We start from the raw sequence: 19,977 nt of genomic DNA, 5'->3' as shown, positions 1-19,977 counted from the left end.
ATACATTCCTATTCATCTTACCATTAGCTAGGAGCCCTTTGGTCCTGGTATGTTCTGGTCAATTTTGTCTGGTTAGTTGTGGTTATAGTCTTAATGAAAAGCACTACGTACTGGTAGTTCTAAGGTTAGCGCAGGCTTTGAAAGGTGACGAATCTTCGATCTAACCTCTGTTTAAATCTTGTAGCACCACTTTCCCCAGCGCATAATATTCCATTGGATCATACCCAACTCCCCCTCCAAAAAAGTTATATCTAACATCTCTATTTAACAAGACCTTTCGAAAACGTCGATGCTCCAAAAATAAAATCTTTATTTCCTTAGTTATCATTAAGAATGGTAATAGTGTAAGAGATTCTGTAAACCCGATTAGCATTCTCCGAACTTTAACCGCTTAAGGACCACTCTGAGAAACTGATATCAAAATATGAATTAGATGATTCCATGTCAATTCATATACTATAGATCTACACTGAGTCAGCTCTACAACGTTGCAATATATTACTTGCCTAAAAATTAGCATCATTATTCTCTTTCTTTGGACGCATGAAAACGAGATTAAGGTAGTAAAAGGCTTAACGTTTTAACTTCTCTTAGTCTCTGACCCTTTTATATAGCAGGAAAATGCACCTACCTATCGTATTCTTATATTCTTATTCTCTAACTCTGTACCTAGGACCTAGTCCAAATCATCTCGACCCCCCAATCAATCACCCCCATCGTACTTTTGAAATTTTCGTCTTATCACCCTTTTAAGATAATACATCACGTGTCAAGAGGAGCGCTTCCCATTGGCTTTAGTGTATCAGACGATGCTATTGGTTATTCGGAAAGCCTTACGTCATTCGTTTATATGATTGGTCAGTAGAAATTTCTATTGATGGGAACTTTTTTCTGATGTGGTTAATGGTTGTAGAATTTGAATTATGCCGACTAATTCTTTGCACTCCATTTTTGTATCAAATAAAATAAATTTGGGTGTGTCCCTTGGGATTTCAACTAAAAAGAAGGGGACTGGGTAGGAAAGACTAATGCACTTGTGATTAGATGGCGCCGTTCTGTTCAAGAGCGTGACTCTATACCATTGAGTTTAAAGCCCGAAGGGCTAGAGTAGAATCCCTAACCTTTCTCAGGCAAGAAAAAGTGAAGCCTTAAAAATGCGCCGTATTTTTGACGACAGATTGAATCTGGCAATTCCTTTGTTTACGATTGATATTTTTTTCGAAAATTAGCGGTAAATTTTAGTTTCAATCTGTCATTTGTGTAAAAACCAGGCGAGCCGCTCAAGGCCGCGCAACTTAGGTAGGATTTGTTGGCTTCAAATCCAACCAAAGAGATTGACTTCTAGCTTTCGGCTTCTACTTCATTGCTCTATACCTTTTTTGTGCATGTGCTTAAAGTGCTTCTAAATAATACATTTTCTCGGCACGTAATCTGTTCTCAATTCTTTTGGGAGAGGCCCTGCAACCTATAGGATACAATGAACGTTTTTGTGACACGTGATTTTTCTTTAGCTTATGATTTTTCCCCTTGACCAAGCTTAGCTTATGTTTTAGATTCTATTATCCCAGCCATTACTTTAAGACCCATCTCTTAATAATGTAAGTGCTATACTTTTAAAAAGTAGTCTTCTTCATTTGCAGCAGAGGACAGAGTTTAGTTTACCTTTCGTCAGCAACATAGTTTGATCACGGGTCACTCAAACAGCTTTCGTTTTCCATGCTGTTAAACCTTAGACTGATTTTCACTTCCAGCAAGTCTTTTGTCGTTGTGAAAAGAGCTTTGTCTAATGATCTGATAACTCACATTACTTTTGACAAACCTGCTGTGCCTGTCCACTGCATTTGACCTTACTTTGACAAACTTTATATTCTCTTCAGTTATCATGTTTTGTTTAGAAAGATTTATAAAACTGGTTGCTATTTCGATCATTGTAGCGAGAACTATTATTTGCTGACATTAAAATGGAAGACTTTTACTTGTCAATTGATGATGGAATAGTCTCTGGTTAATCAATATCATTTGACAGACCAAACCTATTTGATGGTTACATAGATCTTCAGGAAGTTACCCCGCTTTTCTTTTCCAAGTTCAATCAAAGCAAAAAGGCAGTACCCGTGGCTGTTTTGATGCATTTTCCGCTATAAAAAATGGTCTTAGGTTATAGTTGCTATAATGGTTTCAAGTGCCTCAGCATATTACATCTTATAATAGTTTTCATTCTCTTAAAATAACTAATGCTAAAAGAAATACCTGCTATACTTTACAATACAAATCAAATAAAAGCCCGCATATTTGCACTTTAAAAATAACCCGTGTATTAAAGATAAAGTTCTATATTAAGTGCATTTTGTCGATTGGATAATTGCTTCCATTAAAATATGCTTTAAAAAGTCCAACAGGAAGGATTTTCACACGAACTACCATCAAAACAAACTTCCATAGAGTCATTCTTTTGACGTTCCTAAGACGTCTAAACAACATCCATTCTCTTTAATAGGATCCTATTTTATAAAAAGACAATCACAAAATGAGTGCTCAAATATGTCATTTTAATATGTATAGCTTAGCATTATATTAATAATTAATTAGTCAGAGACCTTTAAATCAAGAATAATTTTCTAATGCACCTTTTTGTATCTTAAAAATTTGACAAATAAATCTTTGAAATGGCTCCATTTTTTAAACCTTGGAGATTTTTAGGAATGGGAAAGTTATGCTTACTAATCCCGCATGTTTGTTTTTGAGATCGGTCATCATAATCCTGTCTAAGCTGTAAAGGAAATGATTAGTTCAACCCTTATTATCTGTTTTGATGAGGCGTGAGAGAAAAATTTATGGTTGGGAGGGTTCAGACTTTCTTCCTATTCTCTTTGAAGACGGCTTCTTCAGATAGTTCATGTAGAATGTCGCAACGTTATTCCACGTTTCCGTCATTTTCGAATCCACCTTTTGCATTGAAGATGGGTTCAACTGAAAACTTTTATACAACATAGCACAATTTTTGGGCTTTAATTCAGTTTCACGTCAAAATTAATCAGGAGATTAGTTTGATTGCAAATGACCTCTATAGATACACTACCTTCATACGAAACTTTTTCGTTAGATGACGAGCAGAAGCCTAGTAATCGAGACGCTTCATAACATAAATTATATGATTAAAACGAGTAATGTACGTTTGATCTGGTTGGTTGTCACTTTATGATATATACAGAAAATTCATTCTTAGTCAGATCATTCTCATCTGTCTGATATACTTTTGAATCTATCTCAACCTGACTCGACGACGAGCAAGGGACCTTTTTCGCTGCATTGTTGATCCCTATTCTTAGATGATAATATTCATAACTGACCTAGTTATAAATGAGAAGGAGGCTGCTTCCTCTAGCACAGTACCTATTGAATAATGACGTCAGAATATTTTCCCTTACCGGTGGGAATATGAGGTAGACCATTTAGTACTGTATTTAGTGCATTGAAGATTCAAGCTGTGTTTCATTTGATATGATTTTGTGTTTTGTTCATTTCTATACAGCACCTGACCCCGAGAATGTAGTAAACCCCGAGAATGTAGGTTTCTCATTTTTTAGCATGGTAGCCCTAATGATAGTTCAACTTCATAAAAAGTTGTTTCAGAGCATACTGTTACATATTACTCATTATTTCTGGACATAAAATTTTAACTTGAATTGATTTTTTCAGGCGAAAATCTGAATCGAAGTTGATTGGATACTAATCGAATTGAGACATTTTTTAAATAAATCCTCTCTAAATCGAAATCTATTGGAATTAAGTTATGATGATAGGGTATTTTCTTATTCCTAATGAACTAAGGAAATGTGGAAAATAGTCCATTTCAATATTTATTGTTCTAAGTTAGATATTTTGACGAAATGTTTGACCTACCTTTTGGGGTTAGTTGACCTACAATTTGGGAGCCTTCATAACCCGACATAAAAAGTCTGTCAAATTATATAAAACTTTTTTGTTGTACTTTCATAACATGAAAGTATTTCCTGAGAGATGATTAATGTTGGCATTCTAAGCTTTTACGACGTGTCCCGGACCCGCTGGGACCCCAGCCAAATCAGAAAATTTGCCTAAGTTTGGAACAATAGAATTTCTATCCCCATTGGGAATTTAGTAGAAATTTTTTAACCCGATGTGGGAAAAGTTCCACCGGGGCTGCGAGGCAGGGGTGTTGTTACATTATTCACATATTTTAACACAGAATCTTCAACCTACAAAATAAAAACAACTTTCTTGTCTCTTCTTTTCGTCCTTTCTTTTACTTTTCATCATTTGTAGCACGATAAAATTAATATCTTTGTTAATTTTTTGTCAGAGTGTATTTCTAAAGTATGAATTTCACTTAGAAGAACAAAAATTTCCGATGAATACTGAAATTTCGGTCTCAGCAACCGAATCTTTTCACCTACGTTCTGGGGGTTAAAAAGCGAAAAAATCCAATTTTCAGAATAACAAAAGCTCTTTAGAATATTGTTTTGGCATAAAATATTTCTAAAATTTCCTGTTATAATTAATTCAATCGAAAAAATATCAACATTTTACTATTACTAGATATGAAGCCATAAAACCAAACCTACATTCTGGGGGTTAAAACAAAAATGGGAGTCAACTTCAAGGACCAAAAAAATTAGCCTATCTATCAAAAGTAATGAAACTAACCCCTGGGAAAGGATTTTGGGAGTTCAAAATTTCGTTTAAAACATTCAATATTATTTTAAATGCAAATCTAGATCTCTCAGGTCTGATTCAAATTTCACCTACATTCTTGGGGTCAGGTGCTGTACCGGATGTTTACAAGAGCAAGTGCTTATGAAACGGTACCAACCCTCGATTGATTCTTATTCGTTTCAATACCTCCAAGATAACCATGATATAAAATACACATCTTATTCCTAATTTGTAGTTCCCAGGTGGCGATTTTTCACAGGCAATCTTCACTTAGTTATAGCCAACTGAAATACAGAACTCATCTTTTCATATTTCCCGCACAAAGACAATATATAAACGACTTCCAACATATTATGTTAACCCAAGTCTAAATATTCCCACGCGCTCAAATTTAGATCCTTTTATTGAACATACCAAAAACAGAAACAAACAAATTGACCCAAAATACATATTTCCATTTGTATGATTTTGAACATAACATCCGTCGCAGTCAAAGGAACTCTGCAAGATCCTTTACAATCTATTACCTTGAAATGGCGACACCATCACAAAGGCTACCATTTTGTTTGTTGTCTTAAGCACGAGAGGGTGCACCTACGTTTCCCATCAATCAACTCATAACGTTGCTCATATAGTTGTAAATAGCATTACGTAAACCCTTTTCTATCATACCCTTGTATGCTGGAATTCCACCTGCGGTGTAGTTTTCATAACAAAATACCTCATATTTCCAAAATATTGCATTTGCAATATTGTGTCTTATATGAAGCATTTCCAGACATCTAAAGAGTCGTGCTGGCATAGATATTCCACTCACTATTCTATACCCAGTGCTCTCATTATTATTAGAATAGAAGACATGTCAAAACTGTTCTCTTGTTGATTTATGTTATCTGGTGAATTTGGGAAGGGGATAAAACACACCGAACGACTACACCTCAGTTGACCTTTCTGACCCATTATTCGAAAAGCCCCCTTTTCAAAATCGATTTTTGTTTTTAAAAGCAAGCGTAAATAAACCCTAAGCGTGAAATTTTCATTCCATGTCGCTTAAAACCTTAATAAATTACCTTAGTTCACAAGAAATTTCTTCTCAAAATATAAGCGTCCAATTTTCTCTATAGTGAATCCGTTAACATTCACAAATTTGAGGAAGTTTTTATCTTCACCTTCATGCAGTTCTCAGAATTTTGAAATTGTTTGCTTGAGGTTTGTTTGATTTTCTGAGCGGGCTTGCATCAAATTCAAATCAGAATTAAAAGCGAAAGCTGACAAAATTCCAAATGTAGTTTAATTGCCAACTTGCTGTGAGTTTTAGCCTTCGCATCGACCACTTCTGCCAAATAGCCCAGCCCTAAATACATTTCTTTAGATTTCATAATTGGAATTCAGTAGCGTTCTCTGGGATGTCGGAAAATTTGTGTAGGAGAGCACAATTTTGTTACGAAGTAATTATCTTTTAGTGTTATGAATAAATAATTACTATGTCATAAAAATATGCTCTCCTACACAAATTTACCGACACCCCTGAGAACGCTACTGGAATTCTACAGGAGATCACAAGAGATAATACCAAATTGATTCACTCAATAGAGCGTAGACGGTCTAAGCGAATCGTTATCCCTTATTATTAATCGTCAAAGTGATCTTAATTCCCCATCAAAAGTTTTCACAAACTTCATCAAATTTGAAGGCGGGAAGGGATTACATCGATTAATGTTCATAGATCACGTTTAGACTACGGATTACCCATTTCCCTCATATAGAAAAAGTACCTCCTCACTTCCTCATAAGTATTGCCTTATGTCTTCCTTGTGCCAATGAGTAAAATCGTTGCTCTACCGGCATTTAAAACCTTCTGTACTATACCTTACACTATAAACAACGATGTTCAACACTGAACCCTTTACCATCGCATTCACTACAATACTTTATCATCAACCATCGTGAGACTAACAAAACATACTTGTGATTCCACCCGAAACACAGTAATGACTACTTTCAGCAAGGAATGAGGTGAAGTGATTGAAAAATAGAGATTCACGTAGGATCAACATTGACATAATTACCAGATGAAATTCACATTGAGAAGGATTTACACATTCATTAAGCCAATAAACACGCGTCATACTTTACCTTGGGATTGTTACTTTCTCTTACTTGCCTTTCGAGACGTTCAAAGGTGGTTGTTTTGACGTTCTTTGTTTCATATGACCTCAAAGAAAGGTATCACATTTCGAAATCTTATTTCAATGACTTCAGAATACCAATTTCGATAAATATTTACCGTCTTGTCATTTGAAAACTGTTTTGAAAATGCTAACTATGTCAACAAAGAATTACTCTGTAACTACAGTTTTGACTAGCATTTTAACCAATTTTTTTATTTAAAATAATCAGTTTACTGAATATTGAAAATGTTTTGTTAAGAAAGTATCATTGAAAGTATGTAACTTTGCAATTGCAACATTTTTCTCTCGATATCTATAAATGACAAAATATTCTAAATTTTACAAGAAAACTAAATATGTAATAGTTATCGGAAAGTTACGAGAACAATATGATAAATATTTTACGAGTTCCGAGATTTTTCCGTACAATATTTTCCGAGCCTTTAGGCGAGGAAAATATACGAAAAATCCGGAACGAGTAAAATATTTCCATATTGTACGAGCAAATGTCTGATAACTGGTTTATCGGTGACCCAAAAAATACACTTTTTGTGTTGGAAAAAAACGCAGGGCACTTTTGTAGCAAAGTGACGTTAGATTGCTACTACCGCTACAATGCAACAACATCTTTTCGTCAATTTATATTTTGTACATGTGAAATACAAGATATATTGTACTCTTTTAAACCAATCAGATTGCAGATATTTTTTGGATCGCCGATAAGACGAGAATATATAATGAGATGAAGCGGGATATACGACTTGGGATGTATTAGAGCATCCTACCCATCTATTACTGCTTCAAGGAGTCATAAATATAATAAAACAGAAGTTAAGTTTCATATTATGAATAGTCGAATGAATAGTTTCAGGGAGAATATCGTTCCGATTTTTAAGCCTGTGTTAGGGTTGCAAAACCACGAAAAAAAGAAAAATTAATTCCCTCAAATATCTTTTTCAGGCCCGGCGGAACGACCTTAAAAGTGGGGAGGCTGAAGGCTCAAAATAAAATTCGCTAGAAATACGAAAAAAAATCGAATTTACTCAAAAGTGGCTGAAGTCTCCCCAGTCTTTCCGCTTCCGCAGGGCCTGTCTTTTGAAAAATCTCGAAGGGAAGGTTAATGTTTTTGAAATCTTTTTGAAACTCGTGGCATTGGGTTATGATTCTTATAGTTAACAACTACTTCTATCACTCGCTGAAACACTATTATGATTATAAGTTTCTAATCCTATTTAAGTTATAAGTTTTCCATTTTCCATTATCCATTTCCGATCCTGCTCACATCAGTTTCAGTGATGTACCGTGTTCCATTGATCAGTGTTCTTGATGAGTTTGAGGTAAAGCGCAAGGTCCATCCAAGAGTTTCATGTTGGCAAAAGAAATCTCTGGACATTGATCGGTCAATTTGTGAATTACACCAATCTAATGAAAAAGTCATTTGGTGAATAGCTTCGGTCGAAAAGTCAATTCTAATACAGAACTCCGAACTAAGATTGAATATAGAAATAAAAATATTAAGTTGAATATTTTTCTCATGTCTAAACAAGCTAATATATGCAATAAAACATTGCTCTCTAATGGAGATAATTATATATCGGTCCACACTCACCCTGTATTTCTTGTTTTCTTCCAAGATGACATCAAAATCACGTCTGAAGGGCATCCATACATTGAACTCGAATTTATCTTTGAACGTGTGAACAGGTTTAGCCACCCATCTGTTGGAAACGAACTCACGGTATTGCACTTTAATCTCACATTCAGCATTGCCCTTCTTGTTTTGTCCAATCAGATAATCGAACGCCATGCAGGCCAAACGTCCGTTGCGAATGGACAATGGGATTTCGATTTCATTTTCGAAAGATACCGGACATTGCGTTTTGTTGTATTTGGCGACAGTGACTATAAACGAAAATGGTGCAGAATTATTGAAACTTTCTTTACAACATCTATCACCCTGGATCGAATCACATAAATTCAATTCAAATCTAAGCTCATGGAAATGCGCAATTTGAATTTAATATGAATCAACGGATCCTGCACTAATGTACTTCCCAGTTTTCTCAAAGGTAACGAATCGAGTGGGGATTGAACCCACGACCTCTCGCTTGCCGGGCGATTGCTCTCCCAACTGCGCTATCGGTTCGTTGCTATTACACTAGTTCGTAGTAGACTAGGGGAGCGACGTGCTCAATGTTCACCATCCGTTACCTGAATTCTACGAATCAATAGAATTGCCACGAACTGAGACACAGCTAGTGTCCAATCTCCAACCTACCCGCTAACTTTGAGAGAGCTGTTAAGCTATGTACATTGGGGAGAGGCATTAGCCCAACGGAGCCCCGATTTCGGACAACTAGTCCATCAACAGTCACGTCAACAGAGGTCGTGGGTTCAATCCCCACTCGATTCGTTACCTTTGAGAAAACTGGGAAGTACATTAGTGCAGGATCCGTTGATTCGTTACCTATAAGTAATACGCACTTGATTTCACACAATGAATTTAATATCTTTATTTCATTTTGAATTCTCGAGCACCAATATAACATGTAGCTCCAAAGTAAAGGGAAACCTGTTCTCTCACCTTCCTTCTTGTTGACTTTTGTTTTGATGACGTTTGCAGTGCATGTCTTCGTGCATGATTCCACTTTCGCTGATGAGAGAAAGAGAGATTCGAAAGTTTACATTGACAAATTTATTGACCTCGTAGAAAATCATCATCTTCATCAAATATACATCGCTGCGATTCATAACACAGTACAGGTACACGTTTAGGTTTCTGAATCTCATTATGTCAGGCAACACCCTTCCCTCTATTACAAAGTTCTTCAACATTTGCATTTGAATTGAATACGATTAGAATTTGAGTCGGTAGAGTTGGTCTTTTTTCGAAGCTTATCTCAGGGGACATTTTTTTCAACTCAAGAAAAAACACTATGTCTTTGCGATGACCAGCCTTACCTGTATTCTTGTAGAAGAAATTAGTGATAATGTGTTTGTTGTTAACTGGTTGCTTTTGTATGTCTCCAGAGAATATCTTGACGTTGGGGAACTCAGCTGTGTACACATTAAGAACTCCAATCTTTTGTCCGTTCACAAATAACTCACAAACTCCGCGGCCTGGTGTCGATGGCTATGATGAAAAATTGAGATGATGAGCCTATGAAATTGTAATCAGGGGTTTAATTTTTACACTGCAAACGGCGAATTATCTACGAACCTCGTGTTATCAATTTCATATTGACCCCTTTCCTATATAATTATTAGATCTAATTTCTATACTTCAAAAACACTTAAGTACAGATATCCTTAAGGTCTTACGTTTTCTTTGAAAGTATATTGAACATGACTTGTTTGACCAGTGGGGATATCTCTTCGCATTATGATACATCTATGACCTCCGACAGCTTCGGTCGTACACACCATCACTCTCAGTGTGTTGGGATGGAAATAAATGGCTGGATGGCGTGAACCTACAAGTAAAGAACGCATAATTATACTAGTCGTTGATTGTTCATATTTCATGCATTTTCAGAATGAGGAGGGGCTGCTTTGAAAGAGTCGTGTACAGGACATAAGAGATAAATTGTAAAACTGATACAAAAGATGGGGTAAACTAATAAGCATGGGTATGTCCTGCGATCGGGAAAATTGTTTACCGTTGTAATGAATACAAACCCCTTCCACAACAATCTGCTCCAGTTGTCAAGTGTACTAAACTTGCGTAACCGCTAGATTTATCGCCAGGTTGAACATCAAATGAAATTTCAAAATCTTTGGCTTGGTAGGGTAGAATTTGTACCAAACGATTCTGCTTGGCCTCACCGAGATCTGTGGATTGATGATAAGAACATAATGTTTCAAACCTTAGTTACTTTCTCAATGGTTGTCGCACTGCGCACTGTTGGTAATTAACCCCATAAAAGATAGAAGGAAAAGAAGTTCGCTGCTTCTTGTAGCTTTGTAGCAGAGCTGTCCAACGACACTATGGTTGTTATATTCATTAAACTTGATCATCGCTTTCCAAGAAATCTACATACCCAGATATCTCAGGTTTTCGATGGAACTGTAGTATTGCAAAAAAGTTGCACATTGAGAAGTTTGTAAAGAAAACTTTAAATTGACTCTATGAGCTTACTAGGGATATTGATTTCAACCTCTCCACAGTTTGGGTTTCCAGTGAAGTGGCATAGATTGTTTGAACCAGCAACATCATATGAACATCCAACAATCTCTCCTTGCTCATCACAATTTCCAGGTTCAACCAGAATGTCATCAATGGCAATATCAGAACGAGGTCCAGTCCCTGTCACCCCTTTGATTTCGATCTATAAGCAATAGGAGAATGTCTATTAAAGTATCGTCTGTAGCTATGGGTGAAAAATTCTTTTACCCACTTTCTTTGTAACCAACAAACCAATTTAACACTGTTTTCTGTTAAGAATATAGAGTTTCATAGTAATGATACCTGGGTTTCAGTATTAGCTGGAATGGTTACGAAAGCTTCGAACCATCTTTTGCCTTGATCGCCTTTCCTCTGATACACCACTTTATCGGTGACATTTGGACGTTTGAATGACACTTGTAGTGTACCCAAATCCTCACCATACATGTAAGCCATCATTCGGAAACAGTTGTCAGTATCTCCCTTCAACTTGTGACTTGTCAATACACCTTTGACGGCTGGGAAGTTGCTTCCACTGGCCTCAAGGAAAGCATATTTAGCTGTAGTAAAAAGTGAGAAACATTTTAAACAAGTTTGTTTGGTATGGAAAGTTTTTACCAGTATTTGTCATGTTTACGATACATTGATATATGGTGTGAAATAAAAACAGTGGTGTTAAAGATTTGTATATTTCAGTGATCGAGTCAAAAACCCAATGTGTTTTAACCAAGTAGGTTGCTGATGGGTATCGGATAGTTCATCAGGTTACACGTTTTTATTGTAAGAACATCCAAATTTGTTGAGCCTTTGAATGTTCTTAACTTTTTGATTTTAAAGCCTCAAAATGTTCTTAACATGTTCTTATTTTCACCATTTTATGAGTATTTTTGTCAATTCTCCTAAGAAAATAGGTATTTTATGGTCTGCAAAGCCTTAAAATGTTCCTAATATTTTGGCAATCAAAGGCTTATGTTCTTAGTTTGTTCTTATATGAAAAAATGTGTACATGTCTTCAATATTATCCAACTTACGTCCGACTTTCTTTCCATAGTAGAGATCAGGACCAGTGTAAAGAGTAGGCGTGGTTTTATTGGAGTAACTCCACTTGAGCCCAGTCTCCTTCCATTCACACGTGTTCCCTTCCAGTGTACAACTAGCTGCACCTGAAATGAATCGAAAGAATACCTTTTAGGATGATTTCACTGTTGTTTTTTTGGACTTTTTTGATATTGAATGACAAGGAGGGTGGTCAAAATCCTTCCATTACAATATTGTCGAATCCGAACTATGCTGATGTCACCCAAGACGTTTTCCAACCAAAGCTAAAAATATAAGGGGGTTCTTTGAGAAAGGTTTGATTAACAAATGGCGAAATGTGGATCAGTCTAACAATCAAACAAGCTACAAGTGTATTTAACCATATTATATTTCACAAACTGTCTTGGGTATAAAATAAAAATGATTATGATCATGCCTCCTTTGCACTGTGTAATCTGATCAAAAAATGTAAATTTTGCCTTGTTTCTTTTTCATGTGGTATTTCATCGTAAAAGTCTATGTATCCTGTTCTATTTGTGAATGAAACGATGGGTTCCTTTGGAAGACATCCGGGGGGGGGCACTCGATTTTGAAAACGACCGTACGTTCGGCCAAAAATCAGGTCTCTAAAATCGGACCCTTACAGTGCAGGAAAAATTTGGCTGAAAATCGACCTTTATAGTGCAATTTTTCGAAAAACCAAGACAATAAACTTTTTCAAATTCATAATCTTTGAGAGATTTTGGGTGTTTTAGTCTTTTTATATCTAATATATGTCATCAAATAAACTTATATACGCCCCCATCATCAATTAGAAGGTTTACAGTGGAGAAGAGATTGTGTTGATATTGTAGTACATTAACCTACTTGGAATCTCGACTTCATTTGGTTTTGGACATGCGCGGTTGTACATTGTGATGTCATCCAAATTCAACCTGCCTTCTGGTGACAAACTTTGAGATGCTCGCCATGTGATCTAAACGAAGTTGGTTTGGTGTGGTTACAAAACGTTTTTCTGCTAACGAAATTACTATTCCTTTGATTTGTTTAAGCACCACCTGGATATTTTTGAAAACTCGAACACAGTCTTATTAATAACCAATATGATAATAAATTTCTATATTTGGGATATTTCTTGTAAGTCGAAAGTGATTAGATTCCCCATTTGCTCGAATTAGCGAAGTCGATGGTACCCGTGATGGGGCTATAGTAATATAGGCTTCAGACCAAAAAGATTTTAAATGGTGCTCCACGCTGTATAGATGCTAGCACTCTTTCTTTGTATAAACACTCCACTCACAGTGCAAATAGTTCCTGGTGTTTTTTTGATATTCATCAACACACGATTCCAACCACCCTTTTGACTCCAACTTTTTCTGAACAATTCAGTGGGCTTGCTCTCTCCGTCACATTGCATGGTGACCAACAATCTGACGACGTCACATCCTTCCTCGTCGAACATGTTGTAGTAGAACTCATTACATTGTGCCGCGTGACGTACGTTGAATTTGTACGACATGGAAGCACGATCTTTTCTCGTGTTCGTCTGAAAAAGTAAAGAGTGTATTATTGCAAGATTCGTTTGTACATTCCACAAGGTATTCAACAGATTTTTGAATGGGTGAGCTGAACTTAGCGGTTGACGAGGAGTTGTCACACGAGTTTGAAAAATGGCTCCTGTCGGAGGTAGTCTTCTTAAAATTTAATGAATTTTCGAACCTATCAGATATTCTCGAGGACTGAAAAGAAGCCCTGACCGCCATGTATTTTTTTCTATTTCATTCCACTGTTTTACAGGTGTTCAAACTAACGCCCACGAATAAAAACCAACGCCCGCGAATAATTGTCGAGTACCCGTACTTGAAATCTCGAAATCCCCAACGGCACCCATCACAGGAAAAAGTATGGAAATCACATGCTTGGTAAAACTGATTTCTGTACATGTGATTCTGAAAAAAATCACAAGCGTGTGAAAATACAATTCACAAGCCATCTTTTCTCGACTTATTAAATGGGGTGTGACTAGATTTAAAATCACAAATAGGATTGTTTGTCTTTCTTAGAGAGAGAGGTTTAATACCCTAAAAGTAACTCACTTCTATTCTATTTAACAAGTGAGAAAAGATGGATTGTGAATTACATTTTCACACGCATGTGATTTTTTGCAGAATCACATGCACGGAAATTGGTTTTCACACGCATGTTATTCACGGATTTTTCCCTGTGCATATGGTATTACAGAACTTCGTGTCCGTATATCCCAAGCTTTATTTACGTTACTGATGGCGCTACCAGCAAGCATAAAAAGCCGATAGTACACAGGGGACGTGGCTGGGTATTTCACAATGCGTACCTTCTTGACGTCCACCTCCATGGATGCACCATGTGAACTTTTCCGATCAGGAATTCGAGTGCTTTTCTTCCACTGTAGTTTTGTTCCGACGAATTGAAAATGTTTCGTGCAATCTGTTTCAAAGCCACATGCTGCAAGAGTATTTGGAAAAGAAATATTCATCTAAAGGGTCATGAATATAAAGAGGATGGAGTGGGTCTGTAGTCTTACTTATGAGGTTACTGTCATAAGTAGATTATGAAAGAAAGATTTATCATCAAGAAATCTAAAAGTAAATGTCGTTTTTGGCCTTTCTGTCAGTACAGTACAGTACAGTACAGTCCCACAGTTATCATATACAAACCAAAAGATAAAGCTACTCTGTCATTCTCAAGGACACGGCAGTTGAAGCAAAATAATGCGCCATTTTGCTGAGTAGACCACAGTATGGTACAAGCAATTTTTCAATCAGAATAAGAAACTGAAACGGCAGGAATAGATTGTAATGTAATGTTATTGATTGATTGATTGATTAAATTGGTCAACTCGGCTAAGATTGCATATTATTTTTCTTCATCTAGGGACAGAGTAGCTGCGCCTAGTGTTAGATATATATGTAGAGTATTCAGGCTTCGTAGTGTGTTCTGATATAAACAGTGGCGTTGTGCGGAAAATTTTCTGAAGGGGCCAAAGTCAATTTTTTAAAAATGGCGCCCCCCCCCCCCCAATTTTCGAAAGTGGTGCCCTCACCCACCAGTTTCTAAACTTTTACTAATTCATTTGCCTAGGCATAATGAGGAAGGAAATATTTAATGGTGAAGAAAGAGTCGATATATCTTTGATGAATGGAAAAAGGGGAAGACAGGCCCCACCATGGTTGGGGCCGACTAGAAAATTTTTAAAAATCGACTACCAAGATACCCTAAATCACTAAATAAAAATAGACAAATTTGACGCTTGCTAGAGTGAAGAGAAACTTAAAGAAACAATGTGTTATGCGAGCGAAGCGAGCGGAAAAACTGATGGTTCATGATTTAAATATTGTTGTCAGCAAATTAGTCTTGGGGCGCAGTTAGATCATTTAATAATTATGCTATATTGTACAAAAAAAACTTGTAAAATACCTAGATTGCAAAGAAGTTACCAGTTAACTTTATTGCGAGCGAAGCGTGCGAAAAAAAATGCAAGTATTTTAAAATTATCTCAGTAAAATTGGTCCTGGGCGCAATTTAAGGCGCATAAAGTATGATTTTTAAGATTGGGGCGTTTAGAAAATCTCTTTTGGCGCCCCTTGCTCTTCGGCGCCCCTTCAAAAAAGCTCCGCTGGGGGGGCCATGGCCCCCCCGGCCCCCCCTGCCACAACGCCACTGGATATAAATGAAGTCATATATCTTTGTTCACCTAACAAATATACCTTGATACCTCGCTTGATACCGATACATAAAATGGACAAGAAGTCAACTTACAAAAAGGACCATTTTCACCACCATCGTCCACCTTGGCTCTCTTCACCATCACTTCCGTCTTTGGCTTATCGTCTTCTATTGCTTAATCAAAAAAACTTTTTTTAAGCTCTCTTTGGCATCTTTAGCCTCTTATTTTTCTAATCCTATTCTTGTTTAATTCGAGGACAAAGGTTTGAGGTTCTTTTAGAATCGATGTTATTAATGGTATATTCCCGGTATGTTTTAGGAATGATGATATAATAAACTCCGAAAGAACCCGCAGAAATTATTTGATAAATTTGTTTTTAATACAAAATTTAATGCACTTTCATGTATTATTTTCGGCCTCAGATAAGTAGCGGTAAATTGTTTCATTTGAAATTTTGAAGGTTGTTGAAAATAGGAAATAATTATACGGAAAGTTTTGACTCACCTGCGTTTCTTTCAATGTCCCTCATATTAAAAACTGAATAAAATGGAAAAGATGATTCATTTACAAAGAAATCTTTCAGTGGAAGATGCTTGACACTCTCGATAAAATGTCCGAGTTTAATTATGGAATGCTTTTTAAAAGCAACGAAATTATCACCCTCGAGGCCACACTGCCCCTTCTTTGGAGGGCCATAAGTCTTGGTACAGACAATAGCTGACCTTTCAAATGGTGCATAACACAAATAGTCCTTTTTTTGATACCAATTCCGCCCTTATCTCATGGACTATATGAAGACACTGGGACGTTACAATCGCACACCGTTGGCACTGCGTAAATTACTTACGGCTTTCATAGTTTGCCTTGTTTCTTTTTTCAAATGGTATTCCATCGTAATAGTCTGATGTAAGCCCATCTAATTGTAAAAATAAATCAGTAAGAACTTATCGTTAGGGTTGAGCTAGATCTCACAAGCTAAAAGCTTGCAGCTAAAGTGGCTTACTCCTGAATACATAAACTTTTGACCTCACACTTTTTTCAGGGTGATATTTGAAATGGCGGTCGAATATCCATAACTGAAACTTCGAAGGGACGGTGAGAGTTGAGTTACGAAAAGGAAGGAAGCCGTAAAATTCTCTTAAGCGACCAAGAAAACATTCAACGGAGCTCTGATCTCGAGTATATTCAGTCTTTGTAGGGTGTAGTTTTCTCGATCGCTTCTTTATTTTTGGAATTGTTCTTGGTCATTGATTTAGAGTTTTTGATCCAATTTTTAATTGAAAAAGGAAAGTAGATGTTTTTACCTTCACTCTCGACATCACTGTAATGGTAATATGGTCGGCGATCGGTCCTCACATCTTCGTACCGTCTTCTCATCAAGTAATCTTTTACTATGATTGTAAAACATGAAAAGATTTAAAGGTGTTACAGGAGAGCAGATTTTCTTCCTTGATCTAGAGTTTGAATGTGACGTGATTAAATCCTTACCTTGATCGGGAATGGAGGAGTATCGTCGTTGTTGTCTGGTGTCATCATTCTCGATTCGATATCCTCCTCTTCGGTAAACGCTTCTTTCGTATGCTCTTTCTTCATTCTTACCTTCATCTTGATCGTCTGTGATGGAAGAAGAACACGATGGTCAGTTTGAACCTGCTTTCTCGCACGCTGTTTTTTGGAGACTGACTGATTCTTACAAAGTGTAAAATATTCTCAATTTTCTTAAAATCGTCAAAAGTTTTCCGTTCTCTAATATCGTTCCATTGAGGTATTACACTCTTCTTAGAAGAACCGGTACAATAGTTTTTGAGAAACACTCTTCAGACGAACATGTTATGGTGACAGTTTTCAAAATCAGGGCGTGTAAAAAAGGGTGGGAGGGGGGTCAAAACCTGGCAATGATATTTTCCTTGAGGGAACTGACCCTTCCAGGAGGACACTATGAGTCACTGACTAAATTTTTTGCTCTTGACAAGCGCAAATCAAGTCTTGAGGTTTTTAGTAAGAAATTGAAAGGAGATCTGATCCCGTCAAGAGATAAAGATAAGATATTTTATTCGTCTATTAAATTATTAAACCTGGGGGGGATGGAGTGTATGGATATGTGCTGCCGTTTTAAGGGTAAACGCTTCTTTCGTTTGCTCTTTCTTCATTCTTACTTTCATTTTGATCGTCTGTGATGGAAGAAGAACACGATGGTCAGTTTGAACCTGCTTTCTCGCACGCTGTTTTTTGGAGACTGACTGATTCTTATATAGGTGTAAAATATTCTCAATTTTCTTAAAATCGTAAAAAGTTTTCTGTTCACTAATATCGTTCTATCGAGGTATTACACTCTTCTTAGAAGAACCGGTACAATAGTTTTTGAGAAACACTCTTTAGACAAACATGTTATGGTGACAGTTTTCAAAATCAGGGCGTGTAAAAAAGGGTGGGAGGTTGAACTTCCCACTAAGTCAAGGGTTGTAAAAATTAGAAAATCCAATTTCAGTCCCATTAAGGGTCGGAAAATAGGAAATTTAAACTTTTTAGCCCCCGGAATGATCAAAATTTGGTCAAATTTGTCCCAATCAAGGTTGTAAAATTTTTAAATTTTCCTTTTTTCCCTCCTCCCTAAGCTCGCAAGCCTAGTACCCACACGGGTTATTAAATTATAATTTTTTATTTTGTTCTATCCATTTACACGCTTTTCTTATAAGAAGATCTTCTATAAAAATATCTGGGCGAAAATTGGCCAGATCGTAACAATACCCTAAGAATACCCTCCAGGGTAAGTTTGACAGAATTTGATAAGAATACAGTCATTTTAAAGTATTTGGTTAACAGAAAAAACTGGGTTTTTTGTTAAGACTTAATTAGAAACTTTGAGGCAGAAATATAATTTTAGCTCCCAATGTGCACTCAAAAGTCTTAAACTCGTGTTTATGAATAAAAGTCAAGTCTAAACAAGTAAGAATACGTTAAGAATATTTTACCCTCAATTTTGGTAATTTTTTAAGAATACTTGACCCTCATCAGAAGTAATCATTTTTTGTAAAAAAAAGGCGTGTATTTCATGAAACTGTATTTAACTGGGCATTAACTACTGTAAAGTATTTTTACCTAGAATATCGTATGCGTAATTTCCATTATCATCACTCTCAAACGTTTTCCTTGGACTCCTTTGATAGTCGTATTCAGGTATGCGTTGCACATCATCATCAAAAGCTGCCAATCTTCTCATAAAACGCCGATCGTATTGGTCAACATACCCTTTCGCTCCTGTAGGGATCAAAATTGTTTGAGATTTGTATTGGGTTGTCCAGATAACAGTTTTCAAACGTTTTTTATTAAAGTTTTCATTAAAATAGAAATACAAGCCTCGTGGCGCAAAGCTAGATTCCACTCCCTTATGTAGGATTTGAAGGTATTTATTTTCGACGTAAGTTGCGTGGCTCGCAAACAAACACTAGATTGGTAGTTACATTTACCGCCAGAAATTCTAAAAATATAAAACGCGAAGCAAAGAAAGAATTTTAAGGCATCACTTTTGTTTGTCTGGAGAAGGTTAAAGATTCCTCTCTAGCCTTCGGATTGAAACTCAATAACGCGAATGTATGTATACAAAAAACCTTACCAGCTAAACAAGAGACAATGGCTACAAACACCAGCACCTTCATCTTTCTTCATTCAATGTCTTCGTGATTTGAAAACAAGGAGTGTCGAAAATTTCAATAAATACTTTGCCACATTGATCTATAAAAAAGATGTCTTTTCCAGACAAAGCACGTTAATTTTTTAATGAATGAAGTCACTGATGCAAAGTAAAGCTGCACAACTTGACTATTAAAAACCGATGCTCTTACTTTCAATTCTGATTAAGATCTTTTTGAATCCCAAATTATATCACCGATGAATTTGACGAAAATGTTTAGAAGCTGGGACAAATAATTGCAATTTGATGTAACTTTTCATGATCGTTATCACAGCGGTAAAACCGACAATTTGAGATAAGAAACACTACTTTAGTCCACCGCAAACACGCAATAACAAAATTTACTTCACCGATAAGAAACTCAGCTTACTGTATCAAGAATCTTATCAATCGTATTTTGTAACTACCTTATCGGCCAAAACTTAGTCGGCCTTAATTTTAGTCTGCCGTAATTATCAGTTGGCCCTAATTTTAGTCACCTCGTCAAAATTTATTCACTAAGACTAATAAT

At 36.3% G+C, this 19,977-nt stretch overlaps 1 protein-coding gene and 1 non-coding gene across 3 annotated transcripts; both read right to left on the bottom strand.

Moving 5' to 3' along the window:
- Nucleotides 1-7,983: 7,983 nt before the first annotated feature.
- LOC136800645 (uncharacterized) lies at nt 7,984-19,520 on the bottom strand. 2 transcript variants are annotated; one of them, XM_067057293.1, is made up of 19 exons: nt 19,389-19,520; nt 18,875-19,033; nt 17,264-17,389; nt 17,080-17,166; nt 16,623-16,691; nt 16,280-16,312; nt 15,868-15,948; nt 14,423-14,553; nt 13,370-13,615; nt 12,937-13,045; nt 12,063-12,194; nt 11,335-11,591; nt 11,005-11,194; nt 10,545-10,697; nt 10,188-10,339; nt 9,828-9,999; nt 9,451-9,519; nt 8,476-8,768; nt 7,984-8,288 (listed from the first exon to the last, which is right to left on the bottom strand). In XM_067057293.1, the coding sequence occupies exons 1-19, from the start codon at nt 19,429-19,431 to the stop codon at nt 8,181-8,183; spliced, it is 2,610 nt and encodes an 869-aa protein (XP_066913394.1). In that variant the 5' UTR covers nt 19,432-19,520; the 3' UTR covers nt 7,984-8,180. The 2 variants fall into 2 exon arrangements, with proteins under 2 accessions (XP_066913394.1, XP_066913395.1); XM_067057294.1 differs by having other exon boundaries at nt 15,868-15,942.
- Trnaa-ggc (transfer RNA alanine (anticodon GGC)) lies at nt 8,940-9,012 on the bottom strand. The gene has a single exon. It is a non-coding gene; the product is annotated as a tRNA-Ala (tRNA).
- Nucleotides 19,521-19,977: the final 457 nt, after the last annotated feature.

The sequence above is a fragment of the Clytia hemisphaerica genome, unplaced genomic scaffold, assembly GCF_902728285.1.
Source record: "Clytia hemisphaerica strain Z4C2 unplaced genomic scaffold, Clytia hemisphaerica genome assembly, whole genome shotgun sequence".
Lineage (NCBI taxonomy): Eukaryota > Metazoa > Cnidaria > Hydrozoa > Leptothecata > Clytiidae > Clytia > Clytia hemisphaerica.
Note: the sequence above shows the minus strand (reverse complement) of the source record. Positions and strands in the feature narration are given on the sequence as shown.